Here is a 21889-nt window from a genome sequence, read left to right as displayed (position 1 = left end):
CAGGTGGGCCCGTCCCACCACAAAATCGCTCTTTACGCGGACGATGTACTATTGACACTCACGGAAGCCAGTACCTCAGCGAAACACGCCCTGGCCGAAATAAAGGAATTGGGGGAGGTCACCGGCTTTACTGTCAACTTCGCCAAATCAGTGGCCCTAGGAATCGGCCTCCGCCCAGAGGAAAAGGAGGCGTTAACGGGTCTGTGCCCGATTGAATGGCGGGACCACTCGATCCCCTATCTAGGAGTTTTCATCCCAGCAAACCCAAAGGAGACCTATCAAGCGAACTTTCCCAAACTGATCAAGGAGCTGGAGGGAGACCTGAAGCGTTGGACCACGCAGGAGATCTCACTAATGGGCCGGATCACAGCTGTCAAAATGAACTTGCTCCCTAGGTTTCTCTATGCCTGCTCATCCCTATCGGTGCCCTTCCCGACCCGGATCCTTCACGACCTACAGAGGAAGATATCGAAATTCATATGGAAAGGCAAAAAGGCCAGGATCCCCCACAAGACCCTGATTGGTAACGCCAGGCTGGGAGGCCTGGGGGTCCCGGACCTGCAGGCCTATAGGGCAGCGGCGCAACTGTCACACCTACACGCCTGGCAGTCGAGCACAGCCCGCCCCAGATGGGTGGAACTGGAGCAAGCCCAGCTCCCGCTCCCCCTCCGGTTCCTCCCTCACATCCAACCCCCTCTCAGGGCGCGCTGGAAGGACATCCTACTGACAACAAAGCAGACCCTAAGCTCCTGGGATTGGGCTCTAAAGCAGAAGGGAATCCCGAGGGGCCGAGGCCCCCTCTCACCGATCTTTCACAATCCCGACTTCTCCCCGGGATCTCTCCCCCGCAACTTCCAGAATTGGATAGACGGGGGCCTTGAAACCCTGGGGCAGATGTACTCCGAAGGCGGACCCCGGACCTTCGAACAGTGCAAGGAAACTTTTCGGCTTCAAGAGAGGGACAGGTTCACATACTGCCAGCTCCGCCACTGGTGTTCACACCCCCAGACCCTCCAGGCGGCAACCCGCCCCCCGACTCCACTGGAGCTAACCCTCGCGGATCTGCCGGCTAGAGGAAGAACTTCAGCCATATATAGATGCTTCTCGGGGGACTTTCTGGCGGCAAAAACTCGATCTATGGCTCAGTGGGAGGCGGACCTAGGCCATCCGTTCGATGACCAAACCTGGGTAGACATATGGTCCCGCACCCACTCCTCCTCCACCTGCGTCACCAACAAAGAATGTGCATATAAACTTACCTTGCGCTGGTATTACCCCCCTCTCAGACTCCACCACATGAATCCGCAAATGGACCCTGCCTGCTGGAGAGGCTGCAGTCAACCAGGCTCTTACTTCCACATGTGGTGGACATGCCCCAAGATCCAGCAATTCTGGACCAGGTGTCTCTCAGTCATCGAGCAAGTCACCGGCTCCGCCCTCCCACTGGACCCTGAGACAGTCCTACTGGGGATCCCGGTCCCCGGAATCTACCCCCGCTCCGGCAACAGGGCTAAGCTCCTCACACAATGCCTCTTGGCGGGCAAGACAGTTCTGGCCCGTTTCTGGAAGTCGCAAGACGGCCCTTGCCTGGCCCACTGGTGGGGAAAATTGTGGGACATTTTAATAGCGGAAAAGGTCACCGCTGCGAGAGCGGGGACTCTGCACCGCTTCCAGAATGTATGGGCTCCAGTGCTGGACTATGATCAGCGATTTCCTGCAATGACGTTCAAGCCAATCAACGCCCGTTGGGCCCTGGGGGACCTGGAGAGTACACACCAGGCGGGGGTGATAGACTGAATCTCTGGCCCGGGAAAACCGGAATGATGGGGGAAAGGGACACAAAGCCAGAATCTTTTCTTTGCAATGTTATACTGCCACCCGATACTGTTTGTAACCTATACTGCCTTGCTATAAATAAACACATTTAAAAAAAAAAAAAAAACTCAGTAATTTTCCCTTTTAGTTTATCCCTAATGATAGGATCGTTGAAGAGCTCTATGGGACAGAACCAGGACCAGTCCCCCCAACTCGTGGGAGACCAAATGTAACCATTTCATGAAAACGTTCTGTGAACCCTCCCCTTTAGAGATGGCCAGAGATCTTTCAACGTTAATTGTTCAGATTTGAGCTTGAGGGTTCGTGAAGGGGGGGCCTGACCGTATTGCGTGTTAGAGCTTCTGTTCTGCCGGGCATCCCAAGCTAGATTGAAGTCGCCCATTACTAAATTTCTCCCCACTGAGAATATCTCTAGATCGGTCAGCTTCGCTTTGCCATTCTATTGTAGTATTTATTTCTGCTATATCGTGGGATAGCCGCACTGCCAAAATTCAGTGTTGCCTCACCAAATTTGTATTGCCTGAATCATGTTCCAAAAAAGTTCTCAATTGCTTTGGGATTTGCACAGGGTTATTTGTTCACTTAGAACCGGGAGAATCTGTGGAGTAAAAAGAATGCCTTCAATGAAAGCGCAGTCATCTTCCAAGTGCGGGTTCTCATTTTGTGTCATCTCCTTCTTTTTAAGTATACCTGGGTGGTTCCCCGAGAGCTTCTGCAAAATCTGAGGGGGCTTCTCATTATTGCTACCAAAGGCATCTATTGACCCTTGTCTTGGAGTTAGATTTGCCCCATGTTTTTCCTTTCATTGTAAATTAAAATTACTGGTTTCATCTTCACCTCATTAACGGAACACGGATGGATTAACTGTGCCTCTTCTCCCGTAATCATCATGATTGCTGCCATTGTGGGCTCCTCACTCCCTTTCCTCCTCAGAGCACATAAATTGACTTTCCGTTGTGGTCGAAACAGGAGGGGCCATGTCAGTATCTGCCTCACAGTCAAAAGGGAAGCCCGGGTGGTAGAGTAGACTCACCTCAGACAGACTTATAGGAGCATGCGCTGGAGCAGTTTCATCTACAAGCTTCAGCTGCCGGAAGGCACGGGGGCCGCTCTGTGTCATAAAGTGCACATAATCCACAACGCTGGCTGCCTACTCGATCCAACTCTGTCCAAAATCTGTTACAATTCCTTCTGCCAACTCACGCACCAGCGCTACATGCCCACAACCTCCTTATGTAGAGAGTTCATGCTGTTGAAGGAGCAGCTTTCAATATCACGTTCACCAAACTTGGAGCAGCCTCACTTGCCAACACTCTGTTACAACTCCTGCTGCCAAGTGCGGATCTGCAGAAACAAAAGTAGCAAACCTCAGGCTCACCCTCTCGCAAACTGGCCTATCGCCTACTCCAAAGGCAATACAGGTTCTCCATCCAAGCCAAGATAAGGGCCCACATCCAGGCTCGTGTCTCCGGTACATCCAACAACACGGCTGAACTCTTTAAAATCTGCAGGGAACTAGCCAACCCTTCTGCGGTCTCCTCCTCGCCTCTTCCCCCGCCCCCACACCCCCAAGCTGTCTGCAATGCACTGGCCACACACATCACTGCAGAAACTCAGGACATCCTGAGCACCCTTGCTTCCCTCTTCTCCACCCACCACCTGTCTCCTACAGCCTCCTATACTCCCTCTACCTTTCTATCCTTCTCTCTCATCACACCTGATGAGGTCACCAGAGATGTCTGCTCCATGAAGGTCTCCTCTAAACAGGTTTCCCCCTGCTCCGCCAGAATCATTAAGGACAATATTGTGTCTCTTGCTCCTGCACTTGCTGATTTATGCAACCACTCTTTTGCTACTGGATATTTCCCCTCCTCCCTCATGTACTCCCTTGTGCGCCTCTTCCTGAAAAAACCTTCTGCAGACCTATCTTGTCCAGCCAACTACCGCCCCATATCTATCACCCCCTTCCTTGCGGAAACTCGTGGAGAAGCTGGTCTTGCCCAACTGACCCAGCACACTGAACTTGTTGGTTGCCTACATGCCCATCAATCTGGATTCCGAGCATCCAGAGGCACGGAAACTGCTCTTCTGAACACCCTTGAGGAACTGCTTGCATCTCTTGATTCCAACTCTCCTGCTGTTCTCTTTCTACTTGATTTCTCCTCAGCATTTGATACGGTCAACCATTCCATCCTCATAAAACGGCTCCAAGATACCCAAGGTATCTCTGAGCGGGCACTGGACTGGCTGACCTCCTTCCTCAAGGACCGTCTGTCCCAGCTTATTCTGGGCTCTTTCTCCCGCCCCCACCTCTATTTCCACCTGCGGTGTCCCCCAGGGTTCCAACCTTTCTGCCTGGCTCTGCAACACCCATCTTGCTCCGCTTGCACACCTCATTTCCACCTTCTCCCCTAATCTCCAGTTATGCAGATGACACACAACTCTTCAAACTTCGCTCTGACCCTCTCCTTAATTCCTCCATCATTCCTGACTGCCTATCTGCCATCCAGTCCTGGTGTGCTTCCAATGAGATCTGCCTCAATGCCAGCAAGATTGAGATCCTTCCTATTGGGACTCCTGCTCCCTCTTTCTTCCCCTCACTCTGGCCATCTTCTATGGTCACTCCTCCTTCTCCTTCATCTGAAGCCAGAAACCGTGGAGTCCTCTTCGACTCCTCTCCTTCCTTCCTCCCTTACATTTAGGACCTTGCCAAGAAGGCCCACTTTCAACTCCACCTCCTCAAAAGTATTCTTCCTCAGTTTCTGCCAGAAAATCAATGTCTCTAGAGCTCTGGTTCTCTCTAGGCTAGATTACTGCAATAGCTGTTTCTTTAACCTACCCTCCTCTTCGCTAACGTCCCCTCCACCAAATTCAGAATAGGGCTGCAAGACTTTTATTCTTGGCCTGAAGTCCAGGGACTGCATATTTCCAGCCCTAAAAACCCTCCACTGGCTCCCGGTAGCTGAAGGGATCAAATTCAAATCCCTCTGGATCATCCATAAGGCTGTCTGGGGCCGGGGACCACGCTATCTACAAATTGCTCCCACTAAATACTCTTCCTCCAGATCTGTACGCTGCTCCGGCACTGACTGTTTGTCAAACGCTTCGCTAAACAGCAAGCTGGTGGCCGATCTCTCTTCTCAGCAGGCTCCCTCCTATGGAACAGCCTCCCTCTTCATCTTGAGCCGGACCTCCTCAAATTCTGGAAGCTCCTTAAGACTTTCCTTTTCACCTTCTCCTTCTCTTACTCAATTCTCTGCTAAACCCCACAGTTGCTGAGATTGGTGACCAGGTCCCTTATGTGTCCTCTTGGGCCCTGGCCTTACACCCCCAATCGCCTTCAGCCTCCGAACCCGCTCCCAGCACTTGCCTTGGCATCCACTGGCATTGCCACCACAGGCCAGCACTTATTTATTGGCAACTGACAACTCTCACTTAGGCACTTACAGCTGCTCTATCTCTAGCACTGCCCTCCTGGGACACCTAGCATTTATCCCCCCCACCGCCAATCCCTCATCCCTTCTCTCTCTCTCTCAGCACTTGCACGTTCTGAATGCTCACAAGGCCTGGTAGGCCCGCCTCTATATTTCATTGTTATATTCTGTTTTTCATTCCCATGTTCCCTCCCTGTTGCCTGTGGTCGTTTTGAAACACAATTTACTTGATGTATAAGCTCCTTACAAATCCATAATAAATAAACATACGCGCCCTGTGAAGACTAACGCAGGTACAGCTCCAGAAGAGATTGTGATCGTTAGCACATGTATTGCACTTGGAAGATCTGGAAGGTTAGATGGATTGAAAGGTAGGCAATGTGCTGCACCCGGATAGATCTGGTAGTGGACACTTTGGACGGCACCTTTATAATGTTAACCTGTCTATTGCACTCAAAGATATACTCTGGTAACCTATCCATTGTAATTTGAAGATCTATAATTTAGCCATTTTAACACATAATGACATATGTAGGTATCCTTGATACTCAAGTAGAAGATGCCTGATGGTAACCTATTATGGAACTTAGAAGATATAGAGTAAGACTATACGGATAGCCCGTCTATTGTGCTAGAAATGGATAGCCTGCCTATTGTGCTAGAAATTCCTATCACCCTAGATCTTCAGGCAGCCTGTCTACCATGCCTAGTAAGACTGTATAAGATAGCCGGTCCTTTTCCACATAGAGGACTTTCTGGGTAGCCGGTCTGCAGTGCCTAGCAGAGTAGAGCTAGACAGTAGCTTGTCTTTTTTACACAGACGATCGGCTCACAGAGCAATATCAAAGATAAGCTCCATCTGATCTTAAGGTATGTATACACGCACCACTTCAGTAGACATCTGCCACAGGCACGGCTATCCATCCAAACACTTTAGAACCCAATTCAGTCAAGCTGTACACGTAACTGCTTTGCCCCTTACGCCCCGACTTGCCTCAACACCTCTGCTATTAAAATAATGCAACAACCTACAACAATTTTCAGTCTAGCTGGTCACATATTGAGTCTCTTGGACTAGCGTTCTGTCGTGATCTCCCTCGGCACCCATCCACCTGCCTGACCTCTTGGGTTGCTTACTGGAGCTTAGCCAGCCCACCCAATTCCTAATCTTCCGCAAATGCATGCACGCATTCTAAGCTTTTTCTGAAAATGTTCTCATACCGGCACTTCAGTCTGTGAGGGCCTTCCTATCGCAAAGCACGTTGAGGCCATACAAATACTACTACTGCTAGTTTCTGGCTTCCTCAGTTTTGCACTCAACACTTTCCAGTACTTTCCTTCCTGTGCAGCCTAGTTTGTCTGTTCTTTATTCCTTTCACTTTGCCCTATTTTGCAGTGCAACCTTGATCCTTTAGACACCCCTCATTTATAGATTTGCTATTTTGTACCATTGTCCTTTTCTTTCCCTGGGTGGAGATGAGGAGGTTTTTGCACTTGTAATTTAGTTTTCCCTGCTCCTGTTCCTTTACTTTCTCTTGGCGTCTGTTCCTGCTTTTCCCTTGCACTTCTTTGTTCTCTATTTATTGCTGGGTGTAGTGACCTGTTGTATCCAGCTCCTGTGTGTCTGCCTATGTTTTCCCCGCAGTTCTGTAATCACTATTCCTACTTGTCCCTTGTGAGGAGTCTTATTTATTAAGTTCTCCGCCTTTTGCTGTTATAGCCTTTCTGGGTTCCTGTTTGATCAACAGGATTTGTCGGATTCGCTGACATTTCAGGTGGTATTTTTCATTCTTGTGAGTATTATCTTTAAAGTTACCTTACACAATACCATCAAGGGTGTTGGCTTACAGATCCTGTTGTTGCTTGTCCTGTATGTGGGCTTAGCACTCAAAGTACATTTAACAGCAATTGTGGGTGAGGAGCTTGCTGACTTTCTTTGTAATCATAAGGAGCTTCTAACTGTTTACCCCACATCGCTCATATATCTGTATTCTTATCACACTCTACTTGCACATCCTGGGTTTTAGTGTACGTGCCTCTTGGTTCCTGAGTGCATGTTGTTTGAAACAGAGCTATTCACTGTGTTCTTGGCCACAGTTCCCTTGCCATACATATCCTCTGCCTTTGTCCTCTCATGACAGTAGCTTCCATGTGGGCTCATCAAAATGCCCACCTGCCCTCCAATGAAACTGCTTTGTCCTTACAACATGCTGTCACAGAATCAGTGGTTAACCCTTCCTCCTCAATCCCAAACAACCATTTTAGCTGCTTGGCTCCTGAATTCATGGAGTTCGGCCACCTTAATTTGGCTGCCAGGTGCATGGAAATTCTAAAAGAAGCCCGTAAACCCAACACTAGACACTGCTTCTTTAACAAGTGGAAATGGTTTGTAGTTTGGTGTAAAATGTGAATCCTGTTGTGTTCTTCATCACATATAGTGCAATATTTATTATACTTATTAGACTTGGGTCTTGTTTTCAACTCATTAAAAGTCCATCTTGCAGCTCTATCTGCTTATACCACTTCTCAAAGCAAGGTCTCTTGGTGGTGAGTCATCAAAGCCTTCATGGAAGGAGTGAAACGTCTGTACCCACCAATGGCAAACCCACTACCTGGTTGTGATTTAAACATTGTCTTAAGCAAGGTCATGGGACCGCCCTTTTAAGCCAATGCATAAATGAAGCCTAAACGATCTCACTCATAATATTGCCTTTCTCATAGCGATTATATCTACTCGAAGAGTGAGTGAACAAGCATTATCTGTGGCAGAACCCTTAGTCACAATACACAGAAACAAAGTAGTTTTAAGAATACATCCACGATTTTCGCCTAAATACAATTCTAAATTTCATGTAAACCAATCAATTGAACTGCCTGCTTTCTTTCAAAACTCACAGCCCGCAGGTGAAAGGGCACTCCACGCGCTGGATGTCCGAAGGGTAGTCATGTACTACCTAAACAAAGCTAAACAGCTCAAGAAAACAGAATACATCTTTAGATCCTTGGCAGCTGTTTCTAAATGGATTGTAAGGGGCTTCCAGCACTGTTACACATTAGCAAACAAGACACCACTACCATTTACACGTAAAGCTCACGCCACATGTGACACAGGGGCTTCATTAGCTTTTATTGCTAACGTGCCACTAGATGCAATATGTAAAGCAGCCACGTGGAGTTCTGTACATACTTTCACACAACATTGTGTTGACACACTAGCCAGGAATGACTCACAGGTGCGACAAGCAGTGCTAAAACATTTGTTTGGCTCGGTTCCTTCTATCAACCCACCACCTTCTCCTGGTACTGCGTGCTAGGCTATGTAAAGCACGTGATTCTAAGCAGATCCACAAGTTTCAAAAGATAAATATTTCATACTGTAATCTTCTTTCTGAAGCTTGGATCTGCTTAGATTCACATGCTCCCACCCAACCTCCACTCAATGGGAGTAGAAGCACCATAGACAAACTGTATATTTCTTAATTCACACTTCACTATGTACTCCCCGCAACCTGTTACGATCACCTGGTCTCTGCGGAGGCGTTGGGGCACAGTTACAGCCCTCCCTGGATTTAGACCGTCCCCTGCGGATCAGCTGTGGGCGGTGACAATCAGTGGCACTGCTCCTGCGTGGATATGGGAAAACGTGAATGCGCTGATAGATGACACTGGTATCTCCCAAACACTTCGACCCAAGATGCGATTTCAGTGGGCACGTACCGGCCCATAAGGCTCACCTGGTAAGTGTGAATGATGAGCTCTCCGTCCTGCTTCTTCTGGCAGGGGCGCTTGTTAATGGAGTTCGGTCCCTGATTCCTGAGTAATAGTCCAGTCCAGCTGCGATGAAGCTCCTCTTTCTGCTTTCTCTCAATGTCTCTAGTCTTTTCCCTTCTTTCTGCTTTCTCTCAATGTATCTAGTCTTTTCCCCTCTTTCTGCTTTCCCTCAATGTTCTTGCTCTCAATGTTGTTGTTTTTCACTGAATAACGTTCCTCTCTGTTTTCTCCCAAATAGATGGAAATGCGGCCTAACTACGGCTGTGGAGGCGTGGAACGCGGCTGAGCAGAAGATGGATGCGACTGCAATGACCAGCAACAGGTGAGTGATGGTTTTAGGGAAGGCGCAAGGTTTAATGGCAGCGTGCCCTTAACGAAATGCCGGTTGAGTGTCAAACCTTGTCTTTTGCCTTTATTTTGCAGGTGCTGCGAGTTTGGATACAGTGCGCCGTGCTGCGGTGCCCAGATGATGCTGTCTGCGCTCCGAGATGTTTGCAGGTGAGCCGCGTTGCCAGGAAGAAGCGTACAGGTGAGAGCAGTCTCCTCCGGATGGTAAGTATGAATGTAGATGACAGGAACTCTCCAGGTAAGTTGAATCCCAGGCGACGGTGAGCGTTAGGTTGCAAGGAGGTGCAGAATAACGCAAAGCGTTTGCCTTGGGGTTGGGCTGGCTTTTATAGCTGAGCTCTTAAGGCCACACCCCTTAGCTTAGTCCTGCTTGCCACACCCTGCCACTCCTAGAAGTTGCACGTGCAGATGCAGATGGAGGCCACACCCGGACTAATTACACACAAGTGAGAAGTTCTTGAGAGTATTCCTGCCCATAATAAAAGTTTGGTTCCATTCCAAGCACTTCTGCCTATAAATCAAATTTCTTGTTTAAGTTCTTCCATGAGCCTGGCGTCCAACCAGACCCCCCATGTATAAACGTCCCAAAGGGACGTGCGTGAACCATGATGCCCCCTGCTCCCTCCACTTGATGGTGCGTGCCGCTCCTGTGATCCGCGGCAACCGGCCATGACAGAACCTCAGGTCGGCAGGAACTCCACACCCTGCCACATGAGAGATCATGGGTATAGTACACCTCACAATGGGGATAGTATTACAATTGAGCTCGGTTGATATCCTTTTTTCAAAATCGCAAAAGCTATCTTGTAATATACTGCACCAACGACTAGCATGGGAATGCAAGCAGATACAAGCATCAGCAAGACAATTACAGATATGTAATATTTCTCATATTTTGTTTGAGGCTTGTGAATCTTCTTAGATTCACATGCTTTGCATAGGTCGCCATCAAATGGTTGACTCAGAGTAAAACAAACATTTTTCTTTAATTCGAGAAACAGGGCGTCGACGAGGCGTTCCTGTCGCACTATCCCTATCCTATCTGCTCCAGGACCCATGATCATTCATGCGTAGCCATCATCAAATTTTTTTTTTTTCCGCCATCGGTTGGCAGCAACTTCGCAATGGAAAGAATATTTTCAATGCCATTGAACGTGAGATTGGCTTTTTCGCAGAGGCGTAGAAAGGGTAGGGCCTGAGCGGGCAAGTCCCAACCAAAATCTGTAAATGCCCACTTCGCAGCTCTGCGTGGGATTTGCAGATGTTAATGTAACTGCAGTGGGCCCAACTACATCAGCTTCAAGCCCCACTTCTTGGACAATCCTGGCTACGCCTCTGCTTTTTCGGTGCAGAGTACTTGTCGATCAGCATAGAGAAGAAGCAGCTGTGCCCACTAGAAGGTGTACAGTAGAGAGACTTGCCTACTCTCCCTTCCTCTCTCTACATTAAGGCTTTTTCTGATCATAGAGGCTCAAATGAAAAACACCCTTTTTTAAATTCTGTCAGCTGTGTAATTCAAATAGCCATGGCAGAACACACACAAAGTGTGCAGTAGCGCAAGAGGGTGCACTTCACTGTATCTCACCAAAACAAACATTCACACCAAACAGCTTCCCTCAATAACCAAAAGCTTTCCTGACATGTAATGTACACGCTGACAATACAGATGTCCCGATTTGGAGCATGCAATGTGTGCAGGACCCCAAAAGGAAGGGAAGTAGACTTCACACATTTAGGTTAGCTTTTCCATCCAGTACGGCAGGATTCTTTCATATAAACTGAGGCCAACTCCCTAATGTTAGGGAGAATTTTCTGTTTAGGCTGAATTTCCTAACCTAGTGAGTCCCCCAGCAGCTTTGCTGGATTTTTGGGATTTATTTTTTGATTTCAGTGTGTCTCTTTGATTCTAGATGTGTTTAATGGGCTATGGGGTCTTTTACTCCATAGGGCTTCATGTGTTTTGCTGATGTTACACCGCAGCCTCAGTGCAGTAACACAGGGGTGTCATAGTGACCCCCCAATATAGACTCCATACCCTGGGACTGACTACTGTCTCCCAGGGCATGTAAAGTCACCATTGACTTTACTAGTCTCAAATTCTGAACAGAACCAGTACAAACCATCATATTGTGGATGTACTGGCCAGGGCAATTCGATTGCCCCGGGGTCTGTTAGTCGAGGGGGCACGTCTCCGTCCCCCCTGATCGAGTTTTGGCTGGTGGCAGTGGATACTACTTTTTATATTCGACCGCGAATATATCCCTATGGGATTTCCCATTGTTCGAGGCTACCAACTTTATTTAATTCCTATAGCCTCGAACATACCGCCGGTTTATTTAATATTAATTCTCCGGTTGGTATTTTTTGCCAGAACTCGGTTCTAAAATGGCATTTGTGTTCGCTTCTGTGACTCCAACCCAAGGTGAGCCCTTTGTTCCACTATTTTGGTGTGCTTCTCCACAGAAGCCCTCCAAAGTGGTGCCACTCTGTCTGGGGTACTTAGGAGGGGTGGAGGGGGATTTAGGCACCCTGGACTGAGTTGCCTAGGCAACTCAAGTCGCACTCCGTCCTGATTGGCCTAAGTGGTGAGCCGGCCGGCTCACCACTTAGCATGTTTGAGTGACAGCTAGGCTGAGTGAATGGGGGTTTTCTGCATAAAAGCAGGGCTTTGGGGACTGGAACTTCAGAGGTCGCCACAGGACCTAAGAATCCTACGAGGGAGAAGCTGAGCCGACCTGCTACGACGACACCACCGGTGGAGCCCTGCTGAACCGTCTCACCACTTTTTCCAACGACAGAGGAGATCTCCAGCCCGGAGAGTCTTCTTCCTTCGACTGGTGGGGATAACCAGTCTGCTTCCTTTTTCGCTTCCTGGAGCATCTCGTGGCCGCCTTGCCTGTGCCAAGCACCCCGGCAACCGGGATACCACGTTTTACCACTACCGCAAATCAAAGGGTAGTACCTTTAACCGGAAAACTCTGTGGCTGGTTTCTTCCCTGGCAGTGCAACGACCTTCATCTTTCCTCCACGTCGAGATCTTCTCTTCCTCTGGACGACGCCACGACTTGCACCCGCTGCCAGGAACAACTGTCCCCGCTGGAGGATCCTTTCCACATAAGGTACCGTGTTCCACCTGGCTTCCCTTGCAACCGACTGTACGGGGTATATTTAGCCCCCGGCTTTCGACCCTGGGTTAGCCTGGGACACCTTTGCTAAACTTTTCTGAGCCCAACTAAAACCTTTCTGAAACTCCCTGCAAGACTTTTTAAGCCTGTTGTCATTGTGTGATCTTGGGTGCATTTGTACCCTGCTCTCCAAGAGTGGGCCCAGCCTATGGACTTTGGCTCACAAGTAACTTTTGACTTTCCTGCCTTGCTTAAGAGTTCCTAAGTATTAGTGCAGCGAAGGCCGTAAGCAAAGGCCTCCGGTGCTCTTTGCAGCTCCGCTGCGTTCAAGAAGCATCCTCGACCAGCTGTCATGATCTCTGCTTCCAAAAGGTCAGGGTTTTCCCAACTCCCTTGGAAGCAGATCCATAACCCAGGTTCCGAGTGCCAACCAGTCCCAATTGGGACCTTTTGGACCCAGTCCTGGCGCCAGTGGCACCAGGCTCATAAAGCTGCCCAGTCCCAGCGCTGGAAGCGCCGGGCTCATAATGCTTGGGTGGACTTACCTGCAGCAGACCATGCTGCTTACTTGCCTGCCAGTTGAGCCTCTGATCCTCTTCTGTTTGGAACTAATTTTCCTGTTGGGTGGGGCAGGAGCCACTCCCTAGATTCAGAACACTGGAACTCTTCTGGAAAGCAGGAACTCTTTTCTTACCTAGGCGTGGCTGTGGAAGGGGACACCTAAGCACTACAGGAGGCTATTTAAACCACACCTGATGGATGAATCTTGCTTTGCGTTATTCTGCATCCTCTGCAGCAGAACGTTCATCGTGTCTTCTGCATCTGATCCTGGGCCTAAGGAAAAAGGCTTACCATCCTGAATCCAGTCTTCAGCAACACCTATAAAGACAAGAAAGAACAGGTTAGCATTACGGTCTTCAGTGACAGCTCTTCACTTACCTGGTCCATCGGCTGTCACCAACGCCTCGCGCTGCATTCCGGCATCTGAAAGACAAAACAAGGTGCGTTTAAAGACATTGGGGAACTTTAATACTCAAGTGCCATTACTCCTTTCTACATCTAACCCAGTGGGTATTCCGGCACCCTGCCGCCGCTCCGAACTTGTACCTGCAAAATAAAAAGACAGTTAGAGCGCATCGTGAAGCAGGCAACAAGCGCTTACTTACGTGCTTCCAGGCGCTTCTATTAATCACACGGGCTCCATCTTCAACTCACTTCAGCCCGTCATCCGCCATCGCCGGAACCCTGCAAAACAAGAAACATCATTACTAAAGACTTTAAAGACATTAGAATTACTCGAAACTTACCGTTCGTGCAGTAAACGACGGACAGCAGTCCTCTGAAGTCAAGAGGCCTGCTCCCCTTATCCAGTGAAGAAACTGGTTACAGCAATCTGCCCCGAGGCAGATGGAGAGCACGGCGTTCACTTACCTAAGGTGAGAGCGTTAACCTTTGGGGTTCTACAGGAGAAGAGAAAGGGAAGAAGAGAGACATTCAATAACCCAGTTCCTTAATCCCATATTTTCTATCTGCAGACATCTTACCCTTCAAGTCAGACATACAGTGCACAGAGGTCCAGCCCAAAGAGCCAGATACGGTATACGCCCAGTCAAGACCGGCGCCTCTACGGGAATCAGGTGAGCGTTACACCAGCTGAGCGCTGAATCAGCTGTTATCCCCCAGTTCGGAGCGGCCACGTGTTCCCCTTTGTTCACGCTACGAGCCGCGTGCATGGAAGCACCAGGCAAGATGGCTCCCGTCACCATGGAAGCAGGATCAACAAAATATGCCCAGGAAATCACCGCCGCAGGCCCATGTCCCGATTCGCTGCCTCGCCCCGCCCGCCCCTTGCCTCCTGCTTCATATGGAGGGGGAGAGGGCCGAGAGGTGAAGCCGAGCAGCGAAGGCCGTAAGCAAAGGCCTCCGGTGCTCTTTGCAGCTCCGCTGCGTTCAAGAAGCATCCTCGACCAGCTGAGCGCTGAATCAGCTGTTATCCCCCAGGTCGGAGCGGCCGCGTGTTCCCCTTTGTTCCCGCTACGAGCCGCGTGCATGGAAGCACCAGGCAAGATGGCCCCCGTCACCATGGAAGCAGGATCAACAAAATATGACCAGGAAATCACCGCCGCGGGCCTGTGTCCCGATTCGCTGCCCCGCCCGCCCCTCCCCTCCTGCTTTATATGGAGGGGGAGAGGGCCGAGAGGCAAAGCCGAGCAGCGAAGGCCGTAAGCAAAGGCCTCCGGTGCTCTTTGCAGCTCTTTGCAGCTCGCCTGCCCAATGCCCATGCGGCACCTACAAGGTAAGAAGCACTACCCAAGGAAGCTTCTCTCCAATCCATGAGACTCTTTAAGGCTCTGCAGATTGAGTGCACGTACTTTTGAAGCCGCCTTCAGCTCACATCCCACCCCCACGAGCACCCGCAATACACGGCTATGCTCACGGACTCTGCAACCCTCTATATCTGCTGTTAAGGCCAGGCTCCGACACATAGCCTCAAAGACCTTATCCACTACTAGTAGCACCAACACAGCAACCGACAAAGTACTTTACCCACCACACAATTGTCCTACCCCCCTAACAAATGTAAAGGTTCATGTGTCCACCACCACCCCCAGTGTAAAATCTGTGATATGTAAATCTTCTACCACCATTTTGAATGCTATTGTACCAAATGCTATGCCACAGGTGTCCACCACCTCTGAAAATGAGCCCCCAGTGCAGAATCTATATTGGCCACCTCCCCCGACACTCTCACTGCACCTAGCCCTTCCACACCACCCTCTCCCATCACAACCCCCCCCCCCCACAGCCACTACTGAACCCCACCTGAAATGCGCCATGATTAACGCTAGATCCATCAATGCCCACGCTCTAGACATCACGACCTCCTAACCTCCCAAGACCTAGATCTACTCATGATCTCAGAAACTTGGGTACATGAGGCCTCCGGCCCTGCACTCTCACTCGCACTGCCCCCTGAGTACTCCATCACTAGACAAGACCGCCTCTCCAAAGGTGGAGGTGTAGCAATCATCGCCAAGGACTACCTCCCAGTCAGAAAGGTAGAGAAATCCCCTAACAACAACAGCGACTACCTCCAAGTCAAAATAACTCTCTCCCCCCACTGCACAATTACTGTGCACACTGTATACCGCCCACCAGGCCCAGTAGGAGACTTTCAAGCTTCTCTCATCCACCTCCTATCTGACAACCTCAAAAAACAATCTAAAGCCATTCTCCTAGGGGATGTCAACCTAGGGCTCCAGGATAGTAAGGACGTAGCAGCAAAATCCCTTGACTCTGCCCTCAAGGCCCTAGGCTACAAGAACACCATACTTAGCCCAACTCTCACCCAGGGTAGAACGCTTGACTGGATAGCGCAGCACAACTGTCCACTCATCATCACAGGAAACACTCCCACCCCATGGTCTGACCACCACATCGTCACTTTTAGCATCCTCACCACTTGCTCCCCAGCTACCCCTTCACCCCAACCTCTCCCTCCCTGCCTCGCCAGAAGCTCCCGCCAACTCACCAAGGAGAGATTACTACCCTTCCTCCAAGGTCCAGCCTTCAGACCACCTTTCTCTTCAGACCCTGAAACACTTGCATCAATTTATGACGGTGCCATCAAAGCAGCTATCAACGCCATTGCCCCGCTCCAACCTCGCAAATCCAAACCCACTACCAACTCCAACTCCTGGTTCTCACCCGACCTCCTCTCACTCCGCGACGAAAAAAAAGCTGCACTCACACAGTGGCAAAAGTCCCATTCCGAAAAAGATAAGACCGTCTTTAAATCCCTCTCCACCAAATACAAAAAGGCAATCACCCAAGCCAAGGCCAAATCCTTTGAATCCAGAATCTCGGAAGCCCAATCTAGCACTAAAGAAATATTTGCCATTTTTAGAGAGCTCGAGACACCCACTCGCGCCCCCCAGAATTTCACCAAAGACAAAGACTGGTGTGACGAAATACAAAAGGCCATGCAATCCAAACTTAGCCTCCTCAAAAACAAAATACTAGCCACTAAACAAGCCCTTCCGAACAAGCACATCCCAGTCCCACCGCCTGCCCTTGATCCCCCCCTTACCCTTCTGCTTCAAACCCATTTAGGAAGAAGACATCATCAACATAATGAGGAACATCAAACCTTCTAACAGCAAAGGTGATGCATGCCCAGCCTCCTTTATCAAAGACTGCACGGAAACACTAGCTCCCTTCCTAACAGCCTTTGTAAATGCCTCCTTTTCCACAGGGAAAGTCCCTGCCTCCCTCAAGGAAGCGTGGGTCCGCCCTTTTCTAAAAAAGCCATCGCTCGATCCCACCTCCCCCAACAACTACAGACCCATCACCACTGTCCCCTTCCTCCTCAAAATACTGGACAAAGCAGCCTACCTGCAGGTCCAACACTTCATTGAAGAGAACAAACTCCTTGGACTCCGACAATCTGGCTTCCGCCCCAGACACGGAACTGAAACAGCCCTACTGGACCTGAAAAATCAGACGGACGATGCAAGAGACATGGGTAAACCAGCTCTCCTCCTACTCCTCGACCTCTCAGCGGCATTTGATCTCGTTGATCATAGCGTCCTATGCCACCATCTCTCCAACACCGCCAAATTCTCCCCTGAAGCCACAGCGTGGATCACCACCTTCCTACAAGACAGAACCATGCAAGTTTTCTCGGACCTAGCCGCAGCTTCACCAACCATCATACTCTACGGGGTGCCCCAACGCTCCTGCCTCTCCCCCACGCTATACAACATCTTTACACGCCCCCTCTTCCTCATCCTCGACGCCATGGGCATCTCCTACACAAACTACGCCGACGACACACAGATCCTCCTCACTCTCACAGGTAACTATACCGATGACTTCTTCACCCTCAACAACCTCTACAACACCATCCAAGCCTGGATGGCAGATAACGGCCTATGCCTCAACTCCGACAAGACGGAACTCCTCCTGGTAGGTTCTCCCGACACCCTAAAAAACCTAGATGCCCAATTCAGCCACTTCACCATTGACTCCATTAAAATTCAAGTTTCCGACTCTGTCAAAACTCTGGGAGTCTACCTGGATTCCAGCCTATCCGTGGACAGACAAATCAACGCAATTGCCTCTGCAGCTGCATATCATGCCAGACTTATCAATGCAGTCAGACCCTTTCTCTCCAAAGAAAACTGCACCAACATAGCCAGAGCCATCACCGGCTCTAGGCTAGACTACTGTAACATACTCTTCCTAGGAACCTCCAATAAAAACTTAGAGAGATTACAAGTAATACAGAACAATGCACTCAGGGCAGCCCAAGGCATTGCAAAAAGAGAACACATCTCGGAGGCCAGAAAACTAGCCCACTGGCTCCCAATAAAAGAAAGGATCTTATTCAAAGCCCTTACACTGACCCACAAGTGCATCCACCTCACTGCTCCTGCATACCTCTCTCAAAGGATACACCTCGTCTCCTCCACCAGGCCAACCAGATCACCGTATACCAACATGCTCTCAGTGCCACGAGTAAAAAAAAAAAAGCAAAAGCGGGCGGATCCAGCTTCCCTTATCTCGTGCCCTCTCACTGGAATGCCCTATCACCCACTATCCGTGGCGAGGCCTCCCTCACCACCTTCCGCAAACCGTTGAAGACCACCCTCTTCACTTAAGGCCAGACACACCAGCACGAATACCTCCATGTATCATGTATTATACGACCAAAGCGATATATGTAACATTCACAATGTGTCAACAACTTCTACCATGCCTGTAACATGTAACTAAGTTTAATGCAAGTAACAGCGCCTCAATGCCCCTGGGCTGCTTGCGCGCTATATAAATGTAAATAAATAAAACAATTAAAAAAATTAGTGTGGTGTATTTTCCTACATTCTGCCTCTTTCCCTCCCTTGTTCGTTAACTTATTGGAGTGCCATCTATAGTTAAGCGCTCACCTCTGGCTGGAAATAAGTGGTGTTAACTAAGACTTGTCTGATAAGTAATAAGGAGTGTATATATAATAATAGTAACTGTGTTTAGAGTGAATTACAATAGTAGTGCTGGAGTGTTTCAATAAGTGTGTTTTTAAATAAATAATTATATACCTTGATACCAAAGCTCTGGTCAGTGTTTGCTTGTGCTATTGTATCTGAGTGCCAATTGTGTATACTTTGCAAACTGCCTAACTCTTCTTGAGGAAAGTCTGACTGCTCAGCCACAGCTACCAGGTAAATCTGGGTGGTACAGACTGCTACCAAGTGGGTTTACTGCGAACACCTGTAGTCCTAAATCTTTTGCAGTGCTCCCCAAGGGAACTGCACAGGTTTCTGCCTAACACCTAACTGCCCACCTGACCACAGTCACATGGCCCAATCGGACCAGACAACCCCACACTACATAGGCCTAATCCAGTTCCCTAAGCATCAGCCCAAGAATGGCAGTTTCCGTGTGATCTGATAGGAGTTTGGTGGAGAGTGGAATTAGAGAGAGGAGTACAGAGAGGAGAATATTCTTAAAGAATTTGAAAGGGAACGGAGTTAGTTGTTTGGAAGACGGGGACAGTTGTTACAGTCGGAGTTGTTTTTGGTTTGAAGGAAGCGGGTCCCTCATCAGGTGCGATAGAAAACTCTGGGTAGTTTTTTGCAGGTGATGTTCCGAGGGAGACTGAGAGACTCTGGAGTTGGATAGTAGACCAGGACCAACCAGCAAGAAGAGAGGTAGAAGAGCTAGAGGGGCAGTCTGATCAGGGGTCTACAAGAGGATACCTAGAAGCTGTCAAGGCTGAGCTCCAGTGCTGGGTGATGGCCCATTAGAGAAGGTGGAAGAAGCCCTTATCAGGGGAGACCTGACGGATAGCAGAATATTAGGAGAAGGAGGTTCTATGAAAAAAGTTACATTTAAAGGAGAGTGAACATCTCGAGAGAAATATTGAGGAGGCTGGAGGGGGGCGCTATTACCATCTGGAAAGCTGCTGTGAGGAGAAGTGTTTTCAGAAGTGGATAATTAGTAAAGGACAGACAGAAGGAGGGGCTGCTTAGCTAGAATGTGAGAAAGGACTAGTTCTTTGAGAGTTAGAGGGAGGAGAATAGATGCTCCTTTTAGCCTGTATGACCAGGGAGGCTCCAGCAGGCCAGGTTGATTCATGGCAGATTATAGCGGTGGGAAGTGGAACGAGGTGGTAATTCTTCACTGAATGCTAAGGAGATTACACCAGTGAAAGAGAAGAGGATACTAACTTTGGGGACCAAGACCCTAGTGCAGGTAGAGCAGAGGGCAAAAATTCAAGTTAAGCTACTAGACCGACTTTAAAAAGTTACTAGTCGTCATATATGCACACAGCTCACCATTTCCTACTCCCCCCAAGAGTCAAATATCACTTGCCAAGGGCTACTGGTGCATGCAAATTGTGCGCCCTGAGGTAGACATCCAAGAGGGATACCTTAAACCAGCTCCCTAACTCCTGAAGGTGCTGGCCTTGAAGTGGAAGGTGCAGCTGTTCTCCTAACCACCTGCTGAAACCTAGAGTCTCTGCCAAGAAGAAACCTGTTTGCCTCACAAAGCCCTTACCACACGTCTAGAAGTTCGTTTGGGATCCCCACAATCCACCAAACCGAGGACAAAGACAAGGGTACTGATACAGATTGTAAGCCATGGTCATGAGAGGCCAAGTCTTCAAACGTTGTAAGAGACTTTCATGTGTTTACTATCCCATATTTGTTACCCAAACACCTGATTTTACACCCAGAATAAAATTATTATGGAAACTGTAAACGCCTGTCTGCGCCTTTTGTGCCTCCCACCCAGCTCTTCTGTTAAATTGCCCTTGACCTTGCTGTAACGACCTCTCCTGTGTAGATCTGCCCTTTCCCTCGCCCCCCATAGTAGTCGTCCACTTCCTTCCTTCTGTGCAACTGCTTCACCTGCATAATCTAGCAGACCCACAGCAGGAAACTGAGGGTGAGGCTAGGCATAGCTTTGCCATTCCCCATGCACCTCTAGTTTGTTCCTGGACATGGAGAGGGAGGAGGAGTTAGAGATGGGGTTCCCATGGGACCTTTCTTGAGAGAGATACTGTAAATGGGGTGTGGGTACTTTCGTAAGAGTGTATCAGCGTAATCTGAGTAAGCCAAAACCCTTAATTCACAGTGAGTGGAAAATATGCAGAAACATGTTAACCTATAATAGAAGTGATCACCAGTGCTATGACATCAAGCCCCCCAACTCCCATTGTATGCATTTGTCACATTGGTGGCAGGAGTGGTGTATGCTTATGTTTGTGTAAGACTCATTATTATTTTGTTCTTCAGGTGGCATTTCTGCACTGTTGCTTTATTGCTGATTGTGCTGCTTCGCAAACAGTGCAATGCTACTTGAGACGCTGTTAAAGCATTGATTTGAGTTGGGGAAGCAATGATATCTTTCAAGTTTTCAGAGATTTTATACGTGTCTCACTGTCCTAGATATGCGAAAGAGAAATGCTGATCACCTATGCTACAAACTTGTTTTTACAGATCTGGATATCAAATGGGGGATTGGCAGACATTTTCACTGTGTTTGCAAGGACTGAGGTGATCGATAAAGATGGCTCTATTAAAGACAAAATTACTGCCTTCCTTGTGGAAAGAGCATTTGGGGGAGTCAGTCATGGCAAAGCAGAAGATAAACTTGGAATTCGAGGATCTAACAGTAAGAAACATTTACATTATGTTTGATAAAGAGGATAATTGTTTCATGGATGTAAATAATAGTTGCATAAGTAATAGCCAAGATGGTAAAGGAACGTGAATGGCAAGGTTGAAGCAGTTTGAAACAGTTACTGTGTATTCCCATTTGTGCTTTTCGCGTGCATATTTTCTTTTAACGTTTTTAGTTAAATTGCAAAATGTAGCGCTGTGGGCAGATTACAGAACTGAATGAGTCATGGTGCCAAAGGAAACCCTCTACCTGGATAAGGGGATGGATTTACAGCACGTCTGGTTGGAAATGTACAGGGTTCACTTTGAGCACATAGGGTCAGGTGGTCTTGCTGGATCCTGTTAAAGCATTCGGTGGGACCAAGTCCCTTTTTGGTCTCGGTGGATGCCGAATGCGTTTCTAAGACCTCTTAAAAAGGTTAGATTTCAGGGCTTTTTTCTAATTGTTTGGGCTATATAATGGGCTCAAAACCCATGTCAGAGGCGTGGGTTCTCAGTACCCTTCCCGTTCTGTTTTCATGTATGTACGTTTGAAGTTATGAAAGGAATACTTTTGCCTTTGTCTAAATAGAGGTTATGGGATTGAATGTAACAGAAGCATTTTCTGGTGGTACTTAGTGCTTTACGCTTTAAGGCTGGTTCCAATGTCTTGCGTTCGAGTCTCTCCACTCACCGCTGGAGCTCTTTG

General features: G+C 48.7%; 1 protein-coding gene across 3 annotated transcripts in view; it reads left to right on the top strand.

Annotated features, from left to right (window-relative positions):
- Positions 1-21889, top strand: part of ACAD9 (acyl-CoA dehydrogenase family member 9) — a 1303923-nt gene that overhangs the window by 406276 nt on the left and 875758 nt on the right. For all 3 annotated transcript variants that reach the window (XM_069643962.1, XM_069643964.1, XM_069643963.1), the window contains exon 7: positions 21019-21193. In XM_069643962.1, the coding sequence (XP_069500063.1) occupies positions 21019-21193 (175 nt within the window). The remainder of the gene's footprint in view (positions 1-21018; positions 21194-21889) is intronic.

This window comes from Ambystoma mexicanum, chromosome 2p (assembly GCF_040938575.1).
Source record: "Ambystoma mexicanum isolate Mex_15411 chromosome 2p, UKY_AmexF1_1, whole genome shotgun sequence".
NCBI lineage: Eukaryota > Metazoa > Chordata > Amphibia > Caudata > Ambystomatidae > Ambystoma > Ambystoma mexicanum.
Note: the sequence above shows the minus strand (reverse complement) of the source record. Positions and strands in the feature narration are given on the sequence as shown.